At 43.6% G+C, this 25,779-nt stretch overlaps 1 protein-coding gene across 1 annotated transcript; it reads right to left on the bottom strand.

The window, feature by feature from the left end:
* Positions 1 to 445: 445 nt before the first annotated feature.
* GOT1 (glutamic-oxaloacetic transaminase 1) lies at positions 446 to 25,735 on the bottom strand. Its single transcript, XM_015062989.3, has 9 exons — positions 25,504 to 25,735; positions 15,748 to 15,929; positions 9,031 to 9,154; positions 8,225 to 8,337; positions 7,881 to 7,985; positions 5,950 to 6,100; positions 5,698 to 5,863; positions 4,804 to 4,946; positions 446 to 1,000 (listed from the first exon to the last, which is right to left on the bottom strand). Exons 1-9 carry the CDS (start codon positions 25,619 to 25,621, stop codon positions 861 to 863), a joined length of 1,242 nt encoding a protein of 413 aa, XP_014918475.3. The 5' UTR covers positions 25,622 to 25,735; the 3' UTR covers positions 446 to 860.
* Positions 25,736 to 25,779: the final 44 nt, after the last annotated feature.

Below are 25,779 nucleotides of genomic sequence, written 5' to 3' on the forward strand. Positions count from 1 at the left end.
TTTCTTAAGTACAGAAGAAGACAGCTGGCCTTTGAAAGACAAGCCCACCAAACTACCAGAGTTGTGGTAGGTGAGGTCACTAAGGGGAGGCATACTTCAAGAATGCAGTTTAGTTTTTTTCTTTAGCAACTAGCAAATCCCTCTAGAGCATTCATTTTAAACTATGAGTTACAACCCATTAGTGGATCACAAAATCAATTCCATGGGTCTCAATCAACTTTTATTTCTTTAGTTAGAACACAATAGAATGGAAAACATCAGAACGCACTGCTCCCAACAAGGGTAAATACTGTTTGCTTAAACTTCTGTGTCAGTTAAGAGTGTGTGTGTGTGTGTGTGTGTAAGAGAGAGGTAAATCTATTTCTTACCTTGATCACCCTAGAGAACTAGAGCTTAGGGCTAGGGACACAACCATGCAGAAAGAGCAGGAGACAGACACTCTGAGTAGAGATGACGAGTTTTAATGACACAGCCAACACTCACAATCACAGCTGGCTCTTCAGACAACTTGATCTTTGGGACAAGACTTTGTGCAGAGTCAAGTGATACACAGAAGCACATGAGCAACAGAGGCAACATTCTGGCTTCTAGTGAGGGGGCAAGATATCTACGTGTCATGATCAAAGTACCTTTTTATTCTTCGTAAATTAAAACCTTAATATGCTCTGGCCTCCTAAGGGGCTCTAATCCCTGGCCCCCATTTCTTTACAAGGGACATTCTCTTCATGTGGGGCTGCCTCACCAGAGCAGCCTTCCAGCCCTCCGTAGTCTCTATCCATGACACGTACAGCTAGGCTTGCACAGGCAGGGAACACACGTGACAGGACTGCTTTGGTGGTGCTGGTTGGGGAGGTGTTTCTTCACTGGATTTTGGTGACTGCTTCATGAATGGAGGTGGCCACATAATCTAGATTTTTAGTAGTTAAGCCACACATGTTGATCCGACCACTTGGCAGCAGATAGATGTGCTTTTCGTTAACCAGATATTCAACCTGCTTGGCTGTGGAAAACCAAAAGAGATATAATGAGAGTAGTAGGAACCCTCTCAGCCATTGAGGGTCAAAGATTCCACAACAGTTTCAGGTTTCCTTCTTTCCCCCAACACAGAGAAGCAAAATAAAAGGAGCTATTTTGTCCAATTAAAACATAGGGAAGTATGCTGAATTGATTCTGGAAACCACTTATTAGCTAACTTTCTAACCCCCAGGAAGTTTAATACAGCTCCTCCTGATAGGAATTTTCACCTGGGACTACCTCCCGACCGAAGCTTGCGTGTTACATTCACCAGAACAACCTATTAAAACAACCCTCAGACTTAAGAACATCCCATTGATATGAAACGCTGGTATGAAGTGCTTCTTCTTCCTTAACCTGTATCCCAGCACACAGCAGCAAACTTCCTTTAACATTTCCTTTTCCCAGCACATTGTACAGACCCCGTGCTAGAGGGACTGGGCGAATGCTGTGTGCATGAACCAACAGGCTGAAAAACTGGTAAGACGCTTGTGATCTGGCACTTCTCAGGTCCCCTGTTCAAACACACAGGAGGGCTTTCCCGTATGTGTAGAAATGCTTGTGTAGGAAATAGGAAGGAACGGCCTATTCTTCCCTTGTGCCACAATCTCTAGAGATTTCTGGTTTATTGCAAAGCCAAGAGACAATTTTATTTGATTTTTCCCTAAATAAATAGCACCCTTAATTAGCACCATTAATTTGAGGGAATGGGATAATTGTTATGGACTGAATATTCATGTCCCTCCAAAACTCATATGTTGAAACCCTAACCCCTAATGTGATAGAATTAGGAGCTGGGGCCTGTCAGATAATGAGGTTTGGATGATGCCATGAGGGTAGAGTCCCTGTGTTGGCAGGAATGCCCTTAGAAGAGACAAGCTGGTGCAAGCATGCATGCACACTCTCTCTCTTCCCTTCAGCCCCACACAGCAAGAAGGCAGCCATCTGCAAACTAGGAAGAGAGCCCCCACCATAACTGACCATGCTGGTGTCCCGATCTCAAGCTGCCTGGCCTCCAGCACTGTGAGAAATAAATAAATAGCCTATGCTATTCTGTTATAGCAGCCCCAATGAAGATAGTGATAAAATCATAATAATCACAGGAGTAAATACTATGTGCCAGGCAGTATTCTAAGCACCTTATATTAACTCAGTCAATCTTGATAACCTTATCATTCCCATTGTATAGATGGTACACAGGGAAGTTAAAAGACTTTCCCAAGGTCATATAACTAGTCAGTGGTAGATCTGGGATGTTAAGGCAGGCCATGTAACTCCCGAGTCTGAGCTCTTAGCCAGGATGCTGAGTTGCCTCTGTATGGAAATGGAAAATCTAGACCCTGTAGTCAGTGCTACTCTGGACCCCTGCAAACAAAGTGACCTTCAGAAGTAGCCTTGACCAGGGGCGCCTGGTCAGTTAAGTGTCTGATTTCAGCTCGGGTCATGATCTCACGGTTTGTGGGTTCAAGCCCTGCGTTGGGCTCTGTGCTGACAGCTCAGAGCCTGGAGCCTGGTTCAGATTCAGTGTCTCCCGTTCTCTGCCCCTTCCCCACTCGCACTCTGTCTCTCTCAAGAATAAACATTAAAAAAAAAAAGAAGAAGTAGCCTTGACCAGCTTTAACTGTGTGAATTACAGTCACCCAAGGAGATAAAGACTAACCTCAACCACCCACAGAGCCACAGGCACACCACCACCTGTAAAGATGTAGTTATAGGGCTCCAACCTTAGGTTTTTTGTCTATTTATAAGATTTTATTTTTGAGTAATCTCTACATTCAATGTTGGGCTTAAACTCACAACCCCAAGATCAAGAGTTGCACTCTCTTGGGGCACCTGAGTGGCTCAGTCAATTGGGCATCTGACTTCAGTTCAAGTCATGATCTCACGGTTCATGAGTTCGAGCCCCACATCAGGCTCTCTGCTGACAGCTCAGAGCCTGGAGCCTGCTTCAGATTCTGTGTCTCCCTCTCTCTCTCTGCCCCTCCCCTACTCACACTCTGTCTCTCTCTCTCCTTCAAAAATAAATAAACATTAAAAAAAAAAACTTAAAAGAGGTGCACACTCGACCAACTGAGCCAGCCAGACACCCCAACCCTGTTTTCTTTTTTTTAAATAAAGATGAAACCTCTCCACTTTTGTCAGGAAAGGAAGCATCATAACTGAGAAACTAAAGTTATGAACTCTTTCCCTAGAAAAAAGCCAATACACACATACACAATGTTTACAATATCATTTCAGGGGCTTCAGAGATCTCTTAGAGTACACCACAAATGACAGGCTGCAATCCCCTGTTCTGATGGACAGAATATCATAAAGGAGGCACTGTGGCATGAGCCCTGTAGAACCCAGGTGGTGGTATATGTGGTTCACTGTCACAATTCCTCCAACTGTTTTGTTTTAAAAGTTTTCCTTAATGAAATGTTGGGAGGGGAAAAAAATGTTTTTAAACAGAGTAAGTAGTGCCAAGTGCTAAAAATATGACTTACGTGTTATGAGCACCCGTCTATTCTCACTGTTTTCTAATTCATAAAAAAACATATTTCCTACTCTGGAGAGTGGGGTAATATATACATCTTATGGGGAGACACAACCACCTTCTGAGCCTTTAGAATACTGCTACTAAATACCACTTCCATTATACCTAATATTTTTTAAAATTGCAAAGGATGATTTTACTAAGTTAACTAATGCCCCATTCCAGAATCAGGAGGACACCTATGGCTAACTAAGACATCCCTTTACTTTTTGGGTAGTCTCATTCTCCCCCAAAGTTACTTCCGGGGGTCTACCATATACAGTACCATATTTCTTGTTTATATTTCCTTTGGCTTTTTCTGAGCCCATTTCACACAGGCACTCTGAAGGCCCTGGTTTACAGTGCTTCCTAGCACCTCTGATGTTCCACTCACTACCCAAGTCAGGCATACAACTGTCCCCAGAGCCACTCAGACACAAGCTCCACACACAGTGGGCAGCCACATCTGTACCATATGACCCGTGGCTTGGCTGGCAGGGGTTCCGTAATCACATATTAAATGAATGAATCCTCTATCATCAGAAGGGACAGCCAATGGCTGATATGCCCTACTGACCGCTGACCAAGATCACACATGGCTGCCCGCTAGACTTCCAATCGGCTCTCAACTCCAGCTACCAACCTAAGTTCTTATTTGTGAAATGGAGAGAGAACTTTGTAACCTCTTTTTTGAGGGCAATGCTTGGAGACTAGGAAAGACTTGTTAAGAAATCAGGTCCCTGGGGCGCCTGGGTGGCTCAGTCGGTTAAGCGTCCAACTTCAGCTCAGGTCATGATCTCACGCTCCGTGAGTTCGAGCCCCGCGTCGGGCTCTGGGCTGATGGCTCAGAGCCTGGAGCCTGCTTCCGATTCTGTGTCTCCCTCTCTCTCTGCCCCTCCCCCATTCGTGCTCTGTCTCTCTCAGTCTCAAAAATAAATAAACATTAAAAAATAATAATAATAATAATAAAAAAAAAGAAATCAGGTCCCTGAATAATCATGTATGATATTTATACTTAGGATTAAAGAAAAACCAAAAGGTACCCAAGCATTTATGAGAGACCTTTCATAAAGCAAGTCTCCAAGCTATAAATCCTGTTACTTCCCAGTCCACAAAAATGAAACTAACTTAGTTATGGCTCTGCAGATGAGTGGGACACACTGAGAAAACCTAACTTGTTCTGGCCCACAGTTTTATGGCTGACCAAATAGGTAAAGGGGCCAAACCCAACAATGAGAGGAGGGAGCATTCCAGGTAGCTGGGGGGACACTTACGGTTCAAGCCGGTGAAGCTGAACATTCCAATTTGCTCAGTGATGTGGTTCCAGGTTCCTGGAGTCTTGAGGGCTTCTAAGCGTGCCCTGAGTTCAGATCTCATGGTCAGAATCCGGTCAGCCATTGTCTTCACATTACCTGTCCTGAGTGGACAGCAGTATAAATATCAGTCCAGACAAGACAGATGGCACACAGAAACACATAAGTTTAAAAAATATAATTTAATCTATAAACTACAGATGAGATCACGACCTGGCTATGACAGTACGTGGAGGCCTAGATGGGTAGATAAACCCACAGATAAAGACCACAGAGAGACTTACCAGGCAGAAGGAAATAACTGAGCTTCTGATGGGAATTTAGCACTAGTCATGGGTATAGTGGCTGTGATACCGCTCATGTTTTAACCCAGAATTCACCTAGGGACTGACCCAGACAGGCTAATGTATTTTATCAGGCCTAATTAAGTAGACTGTAGATAGCTATCACATAAAAATTGTTTCAAAATAAGGCAAAATATATGCAAACTAGATACAAATGAAGAGTCCCCAAGTTGTCCCACTAACTTGCAGTTGGATATTCTAAACTATCAGGAATTCCTTCCTGTGTTTCCCAACTTTTAGGGGGGAAGCCTGGGTGGTGGGAGAATGGAGAAAACGCCCCATTCACTGAGTGCTTCCTCCTATGTTCCTGGTTCTGTGTTATTCACGTGGGTTGTATTACGCTCCTGTGAGCAGGTGCCAGCTTTATTCTACAGAAATATCTGTGACTCAAAGAGTTCAAAGTAATTTTGTCCTGCCTCTGCCAAAATAAAAGGAAGAGACGGTTAAATGTGATGGGACAATTACTGTCCTATGTCCCCACAACTCACCCATCAGGCTTTGCGCCCCTTACCATTCTTTAAAGAGCTCAGGGTTAGAGAGGGTACAGGCCACAATTCGCGCTCCCTGAGCAGGGGGATTGGACCAAGTAATTCGCACTATCTTCTCCATCTGGGAAAGGACCCGCAGGATGCTGTCAGGTTCTTTTGCAACCACGGTCAGATTGCCCACTCGCTCATCTAAAGGGAGGGATGAGAGTCAGCTTGGGAGCTGTGATGGGGGTGGGGTGGGGCGGGACAGGGCTGTAACTCAGGAGAGCACTCACTGTAGAGCCCGAAGTTCTTGGAAAAGGACTGAGCACAGAAGAGCTCAAATCCTTCAGACACAAAATAGCGAACAGCCCAGGCGTCTTTCTCAAGGTCTCCAGATGCAAAGCCCTGATAGGCTGAGTCAAAGAAGGGGAACAGAAACCGGCGCTGTGAGGAAGGAAAGTGAGTCAGGCCAGGAGATCCTTCTGGAACCAACCTCAGACACCAGCCTTCCTTCCCCAGCTGGTGCCTGCACAAAATTTCTAACACTGCCCATTTCTCCTATCTCTCCCCTTTCTGCTTTCAACCGCCACTTACATCTGTTCCTCTGTTCAGCTAAATACCAGTATGCAGTTGGATATTCTAGACTATCAAGCTAACAATAAGTCTAACAATTTCAGTAAACCTTATTCTTTTAAAGTACACTCTCCCAGAGTATCATGATGCTGCTTTGCCAAACAGGGCTTATTTGTGAGGCGTGGACGTAGTGTCCCATGTTGGTGGAGGAATCTTTCCTCAGAATTCCCGGTGTGATAAGCTTAGTCAGCTTGGTCTCCCCAGGGGTCCCTGACAACCCCAGCCCTCGTCTACTGGGCACTGAAGACAAAGCAGACCGTGTAGTCCCTACTCTCACCCCTCCAACCTCCTCAAAGAACTCCCCACAACTGAACTTGCCCCTCCTACTATGCTTATTGTCTGAGAGGACACCACTTCTATGCCCCCAACTGTCCACGCCAGAGGCCAGGGTGCATCCTCCACTCCTACCCCAGCAGCTCATCCCTCACATCCAATCACATCCCAATTCCCATCACCCCCATCTCCTGGGGGCTTGAGAATCCTTTCAGGTCTGCCCCTGCCACTGACTTCATTCAGATCCCCAAAGCTCCCATCTGGATCATGACAACAGCCTCCTAACTGCTCTCTCAGCCTGACTAACCTTGCCTCCCTTGGATCCACTCCCTGCTATGTAGCCTGAAGACAACGCAAATCTGCTCACAACACAGCATGACATAAATGTTCTCCAGTGGCTCCCCACTGCCCTCCAAATAAAGTCCAATGGCTCAGCACAGGATCTTGCCCCCATTTACCTTTAACTCACTTGCAACCCCTTAGAACTCTTGCTATACTGAGACTTATTCTCAGTTCCTTAAATGGGCCATGACTTCTACCTTGGGCTTTGACCACACTCCTCCCTCTGTAGGGAACATTCCTTCCCTGCCAGCCCCCACCTGTCCTCATCCTTCAAGTCTCAACATGGCTTCTTCTGCCACTACTGCCTTCCACACACACACACACACACACATCCCAAAGTCTGGGCTACGTGCCTCTACATAACCCCATCAACACTGCTGTCCCACAGTACTTGGCTGTCTGCCCAAACAGGCTGTATGCTCTTTGAGAGCAGAGATGGTCTCTGCTGTGCTCACTATTATATCCTCCAGATGCCTGCTGCATAGCAGTTTCTCAATGAGTATTCTTTAAACACATTAATGAAGAATATATACCCTTTGAGATAGAAATTCCAATCTAGAAAGTCATCCCAAAGAAATAATAACAAGGAGTATTATACACAACTGTTCAGAAGAACAAGAAACCTGAGATCTAAATGTCCATGAATTGATTTAATCAATCCCTAATGGCACGTAGCCATGCATGGAAAATGGCGCTATAAAACATTCCATGGCACATAAAGGAATCCAAATGAAAGACAAAGTATGTTACAAAATAGCATAAAGAAAATGACCCCATCTTTGTGAAATAAATATATTTACATGTGTAACATATTAACAATGGCTTTCTTTGGGTAATAGGATTTACAGTTAATATTTATCTTCTTCTTTGGGCTTTTCTCCATTTTCCAAACTCTTCTGTGAACAGATATTGCTTTTGAATACATAAAATAATAATACATACTATGTTTCAAGAGATGCTCTGGAAAGGCAGTTACCTTCATAACGGCGGCGATCTGCTTCCACTGCTCCGGAGTTGGGTCAGTCCCAGTTGGGTTGTGTGCACAGGCATGGAGGACAAAGATGGAGAACTCGGGGGCATTCTGAGGGGAAGGAAGCTATGTCAGCTGCCACACTAGCAGGAATATGGTGGGGGTGCTGTCAGAGTCAGTGGCACACTGGGCAAGGGGCAGCATATTTCTTCCTTATGTGCTAACTCAGAAACCACCATCTGGTTTGGGTAGGATGTTTCAGACTCTCTCCCTTATCAACTGATCCAAAGACCTTTCCCTGCTCCTCCTGACACCATGGGGGTCTGTTTACTTTACATCTAATCGCCCACCTCCAGATCATTCAGGAAACCCTGGAGATCGAGTCCTCTCTTCGCTGAGTCCCAATAGTGATAGGACCGAATGTCTTTAAATCCAGCGGCAGAAAATACACCATTATGATTCTCTGTAAGCAAAGGGGGTAAAAAGTTAAATGCTTTACAAATACAGAAGCTTAATGGAAAGGACACAAGTCAGCTTCCAGGGCCCTCACAGGTTCAACATTCCCTGGGCAACATCGAGGTAAGGAGTTAAGAAGAATGAGGGGCGCCTGGGGGCTCAGTCAGTTTAAGCCTCCCACTTTAGCTCAGGTCATGATCTCACGGTTCGTGGGTTCGAGCCCCCCGCATCAGGCTCTGTGCTGACAGCTCAGAGCCTGGAGCCTGCTTTGGATTCTGTGTCTCCCTTTCTCTCTGCCCCTCACCTGCTTGCACTTTTTCTCTCTCTCTCAAAAATAAACAAACATTAAAAAAAAGACTTAGAAAAATGATTGTAACCAAGAACAAGTTCAACTGGTCAGTCATGCTAAATTTATATCCTACACCACAATGGGACTTCCTGTGTCTACATTTTATACCTCCTCTGGGAAATTTCAACATATGCTAAAACACAAGTCTACCAAGAAACTTGAGAATGAGTATTGCTATTCTGAACTGGAGCATCAGGTTACTCATGTACTGCCATAATCCACTGCTCGAGCCATCCACAAATGTCAGTTGATCCAGGCTGGGTTACATCTTCTGCATAAGCGGTGACATTCACGAGGGTAATCCCCCCCGGGCTCCTCTGTTTCTCCTCTCACTACAGCTAAAGGACTCACCCCAGGTTGGTGAGGACACGTAGACAGGCGTGTCCTTGTTGTTTGTTCCATTGTACCATCGTGCTAGGAACTCAGCTCCGATTCGAAGTGCACCTGTCCCCCCCAAAGACTGGACACCTCCCACCTGAAAGAGAAGCAAGGTCACTGGTTGATAATAGTGAAGTCAGATGATTATTAGGAAACAACGAGCACTTGCTATTAGTACCAAAGAGCACTTACTTTGTGCCTGCTCTGTGCTAAGCCCTTTAAATGTATTATCTTATCAAAACCTCACAACTATATTTGCCCATGTTTACAAATGAGGAAACTGAGGCTACAGGAAGTGAAGCACTTTGCTCGGTTACCAGCCTCTCAAGACAACTTTCCTTAACTTCCTTGCATCTTAAAATGACCCCACATGGGCAATAATAGAGTCCTATGTTGTCCCATTTACAAAATACCTTCACACACATTCTTGTTCAATCCTTGCAGAACTCTATGAAGTAAGCTATAGATCCCCAACTCATACATGAGGAAATCGATGCAGAGAAGGGGTCTCTCAAAGGGCTGTGCGGCTGTGAGAGGCAGAGCTGGGAATGATTCCACGCCTTCTTGCTTCAGATCTAGTCACCTGCCCTGCTTCTGCTGTTCTGCCTACATGCCTTCCGTTCCGCCCTCTCACAATTCTTAGTAGGCTTTGGCATGACTCAGTAGAGAAATGTCATAAATTGCTCAATGTGTCTAAAGGATTAAGGAGAAAGAAAAAGATCACCTGAGAAAATCTATCTAAATAAAAGGAAGGGCACAGCAATCTAACAACACTGGCAACCTCTGGGGAGGGGCCTGGGACAGGAGAATAGTGATCAAGGGGACTTTGTTTGGCCTAATGTGTAAGTGATTTTCTAAAAAAAGGAGAACATATTCATGTATTATTTGCAAAATTTTAAAATAATTTTTAAAATATATTTAGATGTCTGGGATTTGCTGTACAATAACTTACCTTTGGCACGGGGGTGGGAGGGTATACAAAATTGACCAAATACAGATCATTGTTGAAGCTCAGTGATGGGGTTTTTTCATCACACTGCATTATCTATTTATGTAAATATCTGGAATTTTCCACAATAGAAAGGTTAAAAAAATCTCCCTAGACAAAGTAGAAAAGCTCCTGAAATCTTCTTTAAAACAGTAACAAAACTTTGATGCTAAAAGATAACAAAGGAAAAAAAACAGAAAAAAGGGAGACCAAACTCATTCATGAACACTGATACTCACTTTCCAGATAAACATTAATGAACAGCATGAACCCAACAGTACACTAAAAAACAACCCCTTTCTCAAGTGACAGTCATCCCATGAATGCAAGATTGTTAAGAGATATAAAATGTGTCATGCCACTAAGGTACAGAAAACCCAAATGATCTTCATGACAGATAAGAAAATCATAGACATCCCTGATTTTGATGCTCAGTAAAACAGGAAATAATGGATACTTCTCGAAAGTAACAGGAAAAATTCATTCAGCCATGATGAATAAGTCAGCTTTTTGATGAACAATGAGTCATTAGCAGAAATCCTCTTTGAGCCAGGAACGAGGCAGTGATACCAATTATCACCACTTGTTATTATTCCCCAGTGTTCTATTTGTATTCAGAGGTCTGAGCATCTGTGAAAGAATACAGTCTGAAATGTGAAACAGAAGCCAAGTGGACGTTCAAGCAAACGAGGAAGTGAGCATGGTTGTGCGCTGTAGGAAAGCAAGGGCAGTGGACTGGGTGAAAACGGTCAGTGCCGGTCAGATGGGGCACACCAACTTCTCTGTTCTCCACAGTGATCCCCACTGAGCACCAGGCCCCTCCCATTACTTTATAAAGGTTTTGCGGGCTGCCTGGGTGGCTAAGTCGGTTAGACGGTTAGTCAGTGATGTTAAGCCATATGTGCGTTTATTTTTCATGGACTTGGCATGAGCTAAGTTGAATGTCAACTTTATTCATTATCTCACATTTCAAACACCTAGGCAATTCTGGAATGTTGACACTTTCTATACAGATGAGCAAGGCTTCCCTTGAACCTGGTTTTAAGTTATCACGGGTATGTGACGGGTGTACGTGGACATCAGTGAAAATGTTCTCAGGTGTGATTTTTTATTTCCTTTCTCTCCCACTCCAAGATGCAAATTCATTAACTAAAAGAAGTCAAAAAGCCAGTAGATTAGATTGAAAACATGTTCGGAAGAGATACATCCACTTCACTAACGTGACCCAATCCTTTTATGTAACACTGACATCAAATTCTCAAGAAATTATCATTCCCTAAAAACATACTGAATACTGGACGGCTTCAGTGAAACACAAACTGTATCAGCAGTTAAAAGAAAGAAATTGGGGGCAAACCAATAATGTATCAATTTGGTCATTCTGTGAACTGAATTTTGGCAAACTGTTCTAAAGTCCAGGGAAACCCTACATTTGGGATGAAGGAAACAAGTGCGAAGTTCAAAACGAACCAGGCAACCAACCCTGGCGGCTAAACTGGGGTGTCCAGAACTAGAAAAATCCAGTAACATGTGGTGTGAATGATGCCAGTAGGTAATCTGTGATCTTGAATTAGCTACATGGCCTGAAGAAATCCCTGCCAGACTCGACAACATTTGTCTGAGATCACAATTTGCTGATGTAATGAGGAGCAGGAAAGCTGAGCAGAAGCTGCTTGCAACCAAGGCCATGATGCATGAACCTGGGCACTGCTAGCAGTTCACACAGGTCTCTGGCACAGGGTGCTAAGCATGGGCAAACTGGATGAAGAAGACAACGGTGACAAGATAAGCCACAGTGAAAGCCTAAGCCTCCTAGAGGTGACAGTCAAAGCGAGAAACTGGGATAGCATCACATGGCCTACGAGCCCTCCTACCGATGGTGGCTTGGAAATTCCCAAAGCTGAAACATTACAGTGCTGGAGATGAAAACTGGACATACGGTACAAGGTCTGAAAATAGAAAGCAGTAAGAGGCAGTGACGAGTGTAGAAAATAGGCCTCCTCAAAATGGTTGATGGACCTGGTAACATTGAATCTTGAGAAGAAAAATCTAGGGGAAGACATGATTAGTATTTGTTTTCTGGTTTACTCATTCACGCCTCATTTCCTTCCATGTTCTGGCTGAAATGCCATTTCTATTTCTATCATGACTACCCCAGTGAAAACCAATTCTACCCCTACTCCCACCCTCAGCTCTCCTAATGTGCCTCTCCTACTTTCTTTTTACAACATTTATTTTCTTTTAACATACTCTATCATGTTCTTATTTATTATGGTTACAGTTCCTTCTCCCCACATAACAGTAAGCCAGGGCAGAATATTTTGGGTCTTTTGGTCACCGCTGTGCTCCAGCTTCTAGAACAGTGCCTACCCTTAATGGTGACCACTCATCTGTTGACTGAATGAATGAGGGAATTCAAACATCTGAGAATCTCTGATGTGTCAGACTGGGAGCTAAATGCTGAAAATTTACAAGATAAATTAGTAAGCCATCATCCCTGCCCTGAGGGAAGTCATGGTCTTGTGGGAGACAGACTTATAAAATTATACATTATAGTAAGCATAATAAGTACAATTATTCCTGAGCTGTGAACAAAGTCCTGTGATAACTCAGTTCTGCCTGAGAAAGCTAAGGACTCAGCATGGAAGTGACCCTTGGCTGGGCCTTGCAGGACTTACAGGTCTGTGGAATGGCAGGGACCCCAAGAGGAATGGGCGGAGGGTGGGGTGTGGGGGGGCTGTGAGTCACTGGAGAACAAGATGAAATATGCCACATGCCAAGTTCAAAGTCTGGATTTGCCCTGTAGATAATGGAAGGGTGTGTGTGTGTGTGTGTGTGTGTGTGTGTGTGTGTATGGCAGGGAGCAGGTGACATGATTATCAGCTTTTTTTGCTAAGGAAGATCATCCTAGCTGCACTGTGCAGAATGTAATAGGATGGGGAAGGGACTAGAGACAAGACGCTATTATAAGAATCCAAATGAGAGAACAGTGGGCTGAACTTGGGGATGGTGAAGACGTCCAGGGAGAAAGGACAGACTCAGAGCTCAGAACCAGCCACTACCTATGGTGATGCAGATGCCAAGAGAGCATCCCAAACCATCCTCCACACCCCTCAAAAAAAAAAAGCCTTCAAATATTTATGGACTGCCATCTAAATTTGTTCTCTGATCAAAAACACAACACAGGATGAACCAGACAAAGAGGGAGGGCCATGTTCCACACGTCTTACAGAATGAAATCAAAACGGGAGCACTGGGCAGAGAAACAAGTATCCACCCGACACAGATATTAAGTGTACAAGAAATGTGCAGTCTCAGAGGAAGAAGGTCCCCAACACAGAAACTTGGTTTTCCTTTGTCAAAAACAGAATTCCATCCATCTATCAACAGCGTCTCACAAGATAACCCCCAGCTGCCAAAGTCCTCCACTCTCAAACTTCATCAGGACTCTCCTCAACGTTCCAGTGTCAGTCACCAAAATCCACTCATGACTTGCCTGATTACTGACCTGAGTTCCAGGACGTTCACTCAGAGCCTCCCTGCCACCTGATACACAAAAGACTGTGCCTGTGTCCAACCCTCAATTTTCACCCTGCCATTCTGCATATGGAGGCAACTGGGTAACTGCAGGTGGAGAATAAATCAGATGATTCCAAGAATTGATCCATTCCGTGCACAAAGGCTGCACTACAACACCGGCCCAGGGGAGCAGTAGGGCAGCTGGTTTAAACTGCACAATACCTAACTGGACTATTGCAAAAACCTGAGCCCTTCCCCATGCAGCCAGGTTTATCTTCTTCAAACATTCTGATTGGGTAACTTCTCTGTTCAAACCTTCAGATGATTTCCCCTGCCCAGGGTGCCAAATCAGCCTGCCCGATCTATGTGACATGTTCCCAGCTCCAATCAGGTAGGTGTCTCTACAACCTAGACCCACTTACCTCCTATCTCTGTCCCTGCATTCCTTCTACTCCAAAAAAGGACCCCTCCTTTTTCCTTCCTCTCTACTTTGAGGTTCCCAACCCTGGTTGTACTTTGGAATCAGCTGGGGAGCTTTTAAAACTATGCCCAAGCAGGGAAGGGAGTTAGGGGTGGGTGGGACAGGGAGTGAAAGGGCAGGGAAGGGTGGTACCCTCTAAGATTCTGACTTAACTGGTCTGGACTGGGGTCCGCCCACCTATATGTATGTAAAATTCCCTAGGTGATGCTAACGTATAGCCAGTGTCCTGGCCTCATTCCCCAAAGTTCAGCTCACATCCCAATTCCATCCATACCACCATCCCTGTCCTCTGAGTCCCTACAACACCGAGAATCTCTACCAAACCACTTCCAGCCACATACAGCCTATTTCGCTATATCTGCTTCCAAATATGTTCTTCCATATATCTCCAGCTATACACAGAATACCTACTAGGAAGCATTTAAATGGGAGAAGATGAAGTCAAGGCTAGAAGAATTAAAGAACATTAGAATTGGCAGGAACTTCAGAAAGCATCTAGACTAGTGGCTCTTGAACTTTTGGGGACACAGGCTCCTTTTGAAAGTCCAATAAAAGCAGGGCGCCTGGCTGGCTCAGCTGGCCCACCAGCTGGTCCACCATCATGCCACTCTTGATCTTGGGGGTTGTGATTTCAAGCCCCACATTGGGCATAGCATAGATATTCCTTAAAAACCTTAAAAAAAAATCCAATAAAAGCTAAAACCTTCTCCTCAGAAATACACGTACACACAGAATTCTGCATAAAATTTCAGGGGGTCAGAGACCTCTTAAATGATCCCCTCTATGTAAGTGCTCCTAATGGGATCATGAACCACAAACTAGTCTTTCGTAACATGTAGATGAGATGCCGGGGTCAGAGGGGTAAATGACTTGCCCATGGCCAAAGGGGCAGATTTGGGTCCAGACCCTGATCTCTTCATCATTTCATTAAATTCCCTGACTGCTTCAAACCCAGCAGCTAAAATCTGATCATCTATTGCATAAAACAAAACAATCAAAGAAGCCATGCTTGATATACAGCCACACCGTTTGCACTACCAGTCAGGAGACAGTTCAACAGACATAACACCTGACACTTTTAACCAAACTGAGTTTTCAACCTCCTCTCCCCTGCGTAGCATCTAAAGAAAATACGGTCTACCCCTAATGACACAGGTTTAAAATGCATGGGTCCACATATACCCGGATTTTTTAAAATAAATACAGTACCGTGTTGTAAATGCATTTTCTCTTCCTTATGATTTTTTTAAGTTTACTTATTTATTTTGAGAGAGAAAGAGAGAGCACAAGTGCATGTGCAAGTCGGGGAGGGGCAGAGAGAGACAGAGAATCCCAAGCAGGCTCTGCACTGTCAGCACAGAGCCGGACTCCAGGCTCAAGCTCACAAACTGTGAGATTGTGACCTCAGCCGAAGTCAGAGGCTTAACTGACTGAGCCACCCAGGTGCCCCCTTATGATTTTCTTAATAACATTTTCTTTTCTCTAGCTTACTTTGTTGTAAGAATACAGTATAGAATACATATAACATACATGAGTTGACTTTATGTTATCCATAAGGCTTCTAGTAGACCGTTAAGTTTTGGGGGAGTCAAAAGTTATACAAGGATTTTCGACTCAGTGTGGCATGGAGTCAGCACCCTTAACCCCAACACTGTTCAAGGGTCAACTGTACACCCTCACCCAAAACTCACCCAAAACTCACCCGCTTCTCCTGGAGAGCTGGGCTGTTATCCCCAAGGGCAAGGCGGGACGCACACGTCCGGAACTCTGCCAGGCCCAGGATCGGCAGGTACTCGTGGTTTAGGCTATTGTCGTTAGCAATCTTCTGCTCCACCTTCCTCACGACTGGCAAAACCCAGGGCTGGCAGTCATCTGTGCGATAAGCTGGAAGACAGGGAAGAGTTAGTAACAGAGGAGGAGTCAGGCTTCGTCCAAGAAAGAGCTAGCCCTGCAAACAGGGAGCACTCCACCATCTTTCAACCAAACAGAACTGCGAGGGAAATTAAAGTTCATTCGCTGACTGCCTGCCTGCTTTGGGCCAGCCACTGGGCTATATGCTGGGCAGGCAGGACAGACATAGTTCCTACCCTTATGGAAGTTAGAGCCCTTAAACGCATGACCTCTAAAAGACAGAATGCTGAAACACAACTGGGGCGTCAGAGAGCCTGACTGAGAGAAAGAGTGCACGTGAAAGCACTCTGCACACTAAGCTACATCTTACAGATGCTGTGTCGATACGACTGGCGCGCTGAGGTCTGTATAGCCATGGGTCCCGAATCTCCCTCCTTCTTCATCTCCCCAAGAGATTTCCAGAAAGTGCAAGGTGCTACTTCACACGAATGCTGCACCTTCTAACATAAAATGTGGAGAGGGGCATGGCAGAAGGCCCACCTCCTCCTCTTGTCCTGTAAGAACAGAAACGGGACAAGTGGCAAGCAAATGCCCCGGGGCTGAAGATTCCAGCAAATGGTTACACAATCACTCAGCAACCTATTTGATATTTGCACACGTTTTTGTCCTCTCTCCACCAGGGCTGGCCATTTTCACTGTTGCTCCTACTTCATGTTTCACACGTTTATTGATCTAAATGTATCTATTTCATAATATTTACAGTCTTGCCTACAGCAAATTTCTAAGCACCTCTACACTAAAAGTATTTTTAGTCCAGTTATCCTATCGCTGACTTTTTCCCCACTACTAACGTATGATTATCTTAGGATTATAGCTTTAGAGGGCAGCTGCTGTGGCTTGCACCCAAGCCAACAATCTGCGCAGATTCCTGACAGGGGTCATTTGACTTTGCTGGAATGTTTATGTCTCCAACAGACCCACACTTTGGAAGTGATTTTGGAACTGAAAATTTTATTTTATTTTTTTAAATGTTTATTTTATTTATTTTGAGGGGGGAGGGGCAGAGAGAAAGAGACAGAGAGAGAGAGAGAGAGAGAGAGAGGGGGAGAGAGAGAGAATCTCAAGCAGGCTCCACGCTCAGCACAGACCCCCTACATGGTGCTCGATCGCACAACCATGAGATCATGACCTGAGCCAAAATCAAGAGTTGGACACTAAACCAACTGGTTTAGCCTGGAGCCACCCAGGCGCCCTGAAACTGAAATATTCAGAGTAATTCTGATTGTTTTATCTTGCTCATTTCTGTGCAACATTAATCCCTGACTTTTTTTTTAAATCACTTTTTAGAAAGGTTATTGATATTATTTACCGAACAATACATGTTGACTGTAGAAATTTTCTAAAAACCCAGAAAGCAAATGATAAACATTATGATTAATATATAATCCTGGCACTCAGAGATACAGTATGGACATTTTGGTGTACAACCCTCTTAAGCTTTATTTTACATTAGTATATTCTTTTATAAAACATGCTTCACACTGTATACAAAATTTTCAACATGCTTTTTTCCACTTAACAAATATGAGTAGTTTCACTGTCATTAACTATTCTTATAATAGGTAATATATTCACACGTCCCCAACCCATCCTTATCCTCCATCTACCTAGTTCCAACTCCTCACCCCCCAATAAATAACAGCTGCATTCTTTTGTATCCTTCCAGAATTTCCCTATAAAACTGCAAACAAGTACAGCTTATGTTCCCCCTTTTTATATAAAAGGTAACATACAACATACTATACACTGTTTTGTTCCTTGCTTTTTCTACTTAAAGATCTTTTCTTTTTCTGTTTGTACACAAAATGTCTTTGTTCTTTTTTACAGCTGCATAACTGATGCATGTCCCATAATTTGTTTTGCCAGTGTCTTGCTGATGGACATTTGAGTTGTTTCCAATCTTTGGCTATTACAAAACAATACTTCGATGAACAACCTCATACATATGTCATCAAACATGTATGCAAATATATCTGTAGGATGCAGGCTGAAAATGGAAGAAGTGGATAAGAAGTATGTGTATCTGTAGTTTTGACAGATATACCCAAACTAGCCTCCACAGGGATTTTTATCAGTTAACACAGCCTCCACCAGAGTAAATTTTTGCCAGTGTAAGGATGCAAATGGTACCTCAGAGTAGTTTTAATTTGCATTTCTCTTATTATAAATGCAATTGGGCATTTTTCATATTTATGATCCATTTACAACACAATTTGTAACACAATGGCTAGACAACATTCCTTTCCATGATTGATTTATTAAATATTTGTGTTGCTTTTGATTCTTTGATATTATAAATACTGTGATAAATGTTCTTGTATCTTCACACATATTCATGAGTGTTCCCTTAGAAAAATGTTTCTAGGGGCGCCTGGGTGGCACAGTCGGTTAAGCGTCCGACTTCAGCCAGGTCACGATCTCGCAGTCCAGGAGTTCGAGCCCCACGTCGGGCTCTGGGCTGATGGCTCAGAGCCTGGAGCCTGTTTCCGATTCTGTGTCTCCCTCTCTCTCTGCCCCTCCCCCGTTCATGCTCTGTCTCTCTCTGTCCCAAAAATAAATAAATGTTGAAAAAAAAAAATTAAAAAAAAAAAAAAGAAAAATGTTTCTAGATGTAAAATTACAGGTCAAAAGCTATACAACAAATAAGTCAAGACTTTATAAGATCATTTTGATTTGGGGTTTGTCTTCTATCAACTAACTCTACCCTCTAGGAATGTGTCATTTGCAGATCTGATAAGCACATCAAACTGGTAATAAGAATGTAGACAGAGCTCAGACTGACACAGCCACTAACCAACCAATAGTCTCTGGGTAGGAGGCTGTAACACTGTCACAATGCTCACATACTATCCCCTGACCCACTAAATTCCCTCCAAACAAGTTAAAAAGCCTATTTTTATCAGGTGGGATTTGGTCTGGTTTTTTTTTAATTCCTTTTTTAAAATGTTTATTTATTTTGAGAGGGAGAGAGAGAAAGAGTTCGAGTGAGCACGAGCCAGGTAGGGGCAGAGAGACAGAGAGGGAGAGAGAATCCCAAGCAAGCTCCATGCTGTCAGCACAAAGCCCAGCAATAGGCTCAATCTTACGAATGGTGAGATCATGACCTGAGCCGAAATCAAGAGTCTGATGCTTAACTGACTAAGGCACCCAGGTGGTCTGGTTTTTTAATTTTTTTTTAATGTTTATTTATTTTTAGAAGAGAGAGAGAGAGAGAGAGACAGAGCATGAATGGGGGAGGGGCAGAGAGAGAGGGAGACACAGAATCTGAAGCAGGCTCCAGGCTCTGAGCTGTCAGCACAGAGCCCAATGTGGAGCTCAAACTCATGAACAGTGAGATTATGGTCTGAACCAAAGTCAGATGCTTAACCACTGAGCCACCCAGGTGCCCCCGGTTTTTTAAAGAGATGTCAAAATAACCACTTTTAAGTTAAGAGTTGTCCCTGAAGGGAATCACGCTATCTATAATCACAATGCTACCATTGTCCATCTTATTCTTGGAATTCTTTTGGAATTAGAGAAATCTCATTATTTTGAATATCCTCAATTGGTGCCAAATCTTTGTCCTTTGAAAGCAAATCTGATTGCTGGAAATGATACTTGTAGCAACAGCAAACACATCTTTCACTACACACACAGAAGGGATGCTATTTAGATGTACAAGAGTGTGGGTATTCATAGAAAAACTAGTTCTATTATGCTTCACATCTGTGTTGGGATGCTATATATCTATTACATAATTATGCCATATATATTACATTTATGATAATAATGTTATTTGTAAACCACATATTATAAATAAAATGGGGAGGGGGGTGCCTGGCTGGCTCAGTCAGTGGAGCATGTGATTCTTGATCTCAGAGTTGTGAGTTCAAGCCCCATGTTGAGTGTAGAGATTACTTAAAAATAAAATCCTTTAAAAAATAACAGTTAAATAAATAAATAAATAAAATAGGAAGATGAAAAGTTGCAGTACTGCTGTTCTTACCCATACTGCATATTCTGTACTACTCTAAAAAATCCTATACATGACTGGAGGCACGGAGGCATCTATATTGGGACAAAAGAGAAACTGGCCAACTGATACCTCCCCTTCCTTCTTCACCACCCAGTTTCTCCCAGGTTCAGTTCCAGATTTATTTCCAATGCCTTGCCTAACTGTCCTAATGAAGCAGAACAGCAGACTGCTCTTGTGATTAGAGCAATGAAGTCAAACATGATTAACAACTATGATTCCTGCTTTCCAGGGGATTTTTATTCCTACTTGGAGCCAGGAGTTTCTCACTCATTCTTTCATTCACTCATTCATTACTCATTATTGAATCTACCAAGAACAAGGCACTGGCTACAAGTAGCTACACAGAAATAGGTAGGATACTGTTTGCCCTCAAGGAAACAGAACATGGAGCCCTTAATTCTCCTGTAAGGAGTCAGGAAAGATTTCACAGAGAATGAAGTCTGAAAGTTGAATACAAGTTTAAAAGGTAGACAAGGAAAGGGCATTCTAGTGTAGAGGCAGAGAAGTTTTCCCTTCCACCCTTTTCGGTTCTTTGGCTGGTCTAATAATTAAATTGACATAAGACAGGTTAACAGGAGAAAAAAGTTTAATAACCTGTACCTCCTGTATACATGGGAGTTACTTGGTTTTCCCTGTATATCCAGGAAAACTGAGTAACTCCCCAAAATGGCCAAAGCCATCACATTAAATATCACCTTCAGCTAGAGACAAAAAGGGTGGGGAGTCAGTTATGGAAGATGATCATTAAAACACAGTGAACAAGAGTAAGATTGTTACGCAGACTTCAGCCCAGCCCTCTCCACTGGTAAGTTTCTAGATATTTAGAGTCATCTGAGAGGCACTCTTACAAATGGATATTTCCCCTATAAATGTCTCTTACTAAAGGGCAACTTCTACATGGTTTTCAGAGCTTCTCCTCTATCTGCAGTTTCTTAAAAATAACCAGCTTAAGCCATACTTCAGTGTGGCAAATTTTGCTCCCCTTCACCAGACTGCAGGAACACCTGTGCAGGGTCCAAAAGGCCTGGAGACCTGAGGTTTCTGAGGACGTGCATTTTCATGGTTCGAATATAAGATCCAAGGAGGAATAGCAAGGAGGGGCTAAAAAAGTCTTTGGAGTCTCTTCTGAGTCTCTCCTAAGGAACGTCGTTTCAATGGGGAAACCACTGGAAGCATTTAAACAGGGTGATGTTGACAGCTGTACATCAAGGATCTTTTGAGTGACACTGTAGAAAATAAACTGGAAAGGAGAACACAGGCAGACAGTTAAATCAGGAGGCTACTGCAATAATCCAGAAAGGGAAAAATGACATCTTGAATGAAGGTAGTGATGGCAAGGATAAAGAAAAGAGGAGACAGTCATAAGATTTATGAGACAGATAGATAATACAGAACCCAGTGACCAAATAAACTGACATGGGTTCAAGGGAAGGATGGCAAATGACTCAAAAGTCTCTCTAGTCTGGATAAAGACTGGTGGTGATGGGGGGCAGGGAGGGTCAACCAAGATATAAAACATAAGCAGAAAAGAAAAAAAGAAAAGATTGGGGGCGCCTGGGTGGCGCAGTCGGTTAAGCGTCCGACTTCAGCCAGGTCACGATCTCGCGGTCCGTGAGTTCAAGCCCCGCGTCAGGCTCTGGGCTGATGGCTCAGAGCCTGGAGCCTGTTTCCGATTCTGTGTCTCCCTCTCTCTCTGCCCCTCCCCCGTTCATGCTCTGTCTCTCTCTGTCCCAAAAATAAATAAATGTTGAAAAAAAAAATTAAAAAAAAAAAAAAAAGAAAAGATTGAAGGGAACGTAAAAATGACCAGTTGTGTTCCAAACATGCTGAATTTGGTGTGTCTAGCAAACTGTATTAAGTATGGGTCTGGCATTCAGGGAAGAGGTTCTGGATAGAAAGAAAGACTTCACAATTAATAGACATCGACAGTACCTGAGCCATAGTAATAACAAGGACTTACTGAATGCTTAGTACACACAAGGCACTGTCCTAAATGCTTCACCTTTTTTTTTTTTAACCCCTGTTTAATTCCTATAACCAACTCACAAAATAGATGTTATGATCTGGAAATTGACACCAGAAAAGTTGAATAATTTGTCCAAGATCAAAGAATTGTAAGAGCTAGGCTGTCATACTATATTACGCTCATGGATCCATGTACTTTTTTTAAGGACAAGAGATGTCTAGGGAAAGCCCGAAGCAAGCAGGCCCCAGAGCACTGTGTGAGGGGCCTCTGCCAGCAGGCTTCCCAGCCCCAGGCACCCCTCTTTTAGAGGAGGCACCCAAGTTTCAGGGCAGTGCAGCAGTGCTGCTTTCCAGAAGAAAGGAAGAACATGGAGAATGCAATGATCAGACCGCCCCCCTCCTCTCCTCTGAACATCCCCACTTCCCTCACCCACCGCTACCCAAGAGCCCGGGCACATATGCACACCTCTTAAAGCCCTTCTCCATCTAGGCTCCTGGGAAGAGGGCCAGTGAGTACTCAGAAACACCTAATACAGCACATCTATCCAACTGTTTTATGTGAAGATGCTAGAAATCCACATTAAAAACAGCAACAGACCTTAAAATAAGAGCAGTTTATCTGGAACAAAAGGAATCTAAGTTTATGCGATAAACAGACTGAAGCCTATGAAGAAATGTCTTGCTTCAGCTACATCGGGATGGACCTGTGTCTCTTGTGCTTTAAGGCCACTTGTCTGAAATTGACAAGCACTAAAATGATCAACTCAGAGCATATCATACTTACATGTGATGCTCTGCTTTAACTAAAAGGAAATTATGGAAACAGCAAGAAGAATATCTCTGGAGAAACTATCAGCAAGTAGGAACTAGGTAGTAAAATTATAGTTGTAGTTTATTTTAAACACATCCAACATCACTAGAACTTGAGCTGCTTAATTCCCACTGAGCTTTATCTTAACATGGGCAGGGGGGGAGAAAGTAGCTTCCCCAAAGTCAGTGATTAATTACATTTCCTTCACAAAAGATATACTTGGTGATGTGTATAACTACAGACAGGACATTCAAAAGATGAAGGAGACCCTCACCTGAGCCCCTGCCATCCACACACACAAAAAAAACAAAACAACAACAACAAAAACTGGTCCAGGTGATCATAAAAAGAAAAATAATATTTATATCACACTTTTCACTTATATATCACATTTCATACATAATTATTCATTTCATCCTCAGTCAACTGATGAGGCCAGTAACATCATTATCTTACATATAATATGTTAGTGAATCTTAGAGTACAATTTTAGAGAGAGGTCATTCCATCCCTGCTCCTCATTTAACAGACTGAGTCCTAGGATGTTTAACTAGCGCTCCCAAGGTCACGTCACTCAACTGCAGGGCTGACCTGTATGCAAAGCACCTGCCACTACAGTGCACTGGCAGCCTCTGGACCACCTGAAGGACCCAAAATAGAGGACAGTTCCCTTACCGATGGCCATATGACTTGGGGCAAACTGCTTCATCCATCTCAGCTTCAACTTCCTTATGTCTAAAACAACCCTCAGAGTCGTTGTAAGCATTAAATGCAGGGGCGCCTGGGTGGCTCAGTCGGTTAAGCTTCCGACTCTTGATCAAGAGTTTGAGCCCCGCATCAGGCTCTGCTCTGACAGTGCAGAGCCTGCTTGGGATTCTCTCTCTCTGTGTCTCTGCCCCTCCCCATGCTCTCTCGCTCTCTCTCAAAAATAAATAAATAAACTTTTAAAAAAGATTAAATGCATAAATCAGTTGTTTAGTTCCTGGGTTCCTGGAAACCATGAAAAAGGCACTGTCACAGGTGAAGTGACCACCTGAACTACAAACCATACTTCTGAGCCAATCATTTCTGGCCTGGGCTGGCAGGGCACTTTTTCTCTGCATGAGCAGTTTATTTCTTAAGGGATGTCAGAAATGATTTCATTTTGCAGTTCTTAAGCTGAAAAATTTATTCAACATCTTCTATGCAACCTAAGAGCTGCCAAAACAACAATAATAGTAACAAAAGTAACAGAAATGCCAAAACGACTAATACTTACATAACTCCTACTTATTTGCCAGTCACTATTCTAAGTACTTTAAATGTATTTAACTCTCACAAAAATTCTGTAAGATAGTTTAAAGGTAACTGAGTCAAGAAATTTTAAAAGATGTATTTAAATCAACATCAACGTATATATCTGGCCCTAAATAAGTACTTGGAGGTTTTAAATTGGATTTAAATTAAGAGCTTGAATACTGCCCGATTCCAATTCAATTCAAGGCATTCTTTCAATATTTCTCCCACTCAGCTGCCTGTTGAAAACATCACTTTCTCTCCATGAGTTAAACTACATACTATTTACTTTTTAAAAAATGCTTTATTACGGAAAATTTCAAACATATACAGAAGTTGCAAGAATAATATGATGGATGTTCCATTTACCCATTACCTAGCTTCAACAAATCATACTTTTTAATGGCTTTTTTCTCACTCCTCTCCCATGCTCCTTGGTAAAGACTTTTTTTTAACAGGTCCTATGTACACTCACTGTGGGAAGCCTGATTCTGAACCTCCTTCTCGCCACCCTTGATTTTCTCTTTCCAAAATTTGTAGTCCTCTAAGTGTGTTCCTTAGCACAGAACATTATACTCATTTTCTTCAACGTGGCTGGCCTTTGTATGTGGTCGAGTGTCTGTGGGGCTTCAAACGTTCAAATGACAGTGACAGAAACAACAAATTCACCAAAGGTTGGAGTTATTCTAAGGCACTCCGGTCTAAACCCTTTTCTTGCAGAAGGGGAAACTGAGGCCCATGTTCTGAGCTGTCAAAGGTCCAAGAAATACAAACAAGAAATGAGGACAAGAATGTGGGAAAAGCGAGCTCCTACCTCCACACTCTTTCCACTCCTTCCCACCATCTCTACCCATTCCTACCACATCTGTGAAGGCCAGAATATTCTTCCCAGATCCTCCCAGGCAGCATTAACCTGTCTCAGAAGTATTCTAAATTTCTATTATATCACATATTGACTTTAACATCCTTGAGGCCAAAACCAACCCTCAGTCTCCTCTCCTCGCCCCCACAAGGCTTGGTAAAGTACTGATAGTTACCTGGTAGTCACTCAAATATTTATTGACCCTGACCAGAGCTCCCTAAGGCTTAGAGTTCTCCCTCATCCATTCCCCAGCAGCCAGAACTTCGAGCCTATCAGGCTTCCTAGCTTCCTCCCTCTCCTTCCAATCTCTGGGCGCCCCATTTACTAACAGGCGAAAGGATGCGGTATAAAGAACATAGAATGAGGAATCGTAAAAACTGGGTTTGTGTCCTGGCTGCTAGACCTGTACTGTGGACCTTGGGCACATCTCCTTTTCCCAGAGACTCCATATGCTCATCTGTAAAACGGGCAGGTTGAAAAAGCTTCGTAGATCTTGCCTTCTCTCCGGGGCTCCCCCGTGAGGCCATGCTGGGCCTCAGCCAGTCCCACTCCCCGCGGCGCGGATTAGGTCCGCTCCACTCCCCAGGATGCTCCTACTCCCTAAGCACAGCATCTTTACCTCCCACTCCCAGGTTGACCTTGCGGGGGTCCGGATCCTCCCGGAAATCGGCAGTGAGCTTAAAGACAAGGACGGGCTGCGCCTGCGGAACCTCGGCGAACACAGAAGGAGGCGCCATTGCAGAAGAACTGGAGACAACAGAGAGTTTCCAGTCTACTTTCCAGAGCCACCGGTCCGGTCTAGCCCGGGCGACTGGAGGAGACTTTCACCTTCACCCAGCCGGCAGGGGCGGGCCCGCGGCCTCCAATGGCCTAGCTGCGTCCGGAACTTGGCAAC

This window comes from Acinonyx jubatus, chromosome D2, assembly GCF_027475565.1.
Source record: "Acinonyx jubatus isolate Ajub_Pintada_27869175 chromosome D2, VMU_Ajub_asm_v1.0, whole genome shotgun sequence".
NCBI classification, from domain to species: Eukaryota; Metazoa; Chordata; class Mammalia; order Carnivora; family Felidae; genus Acinonyx; species Acinonyx jubatus.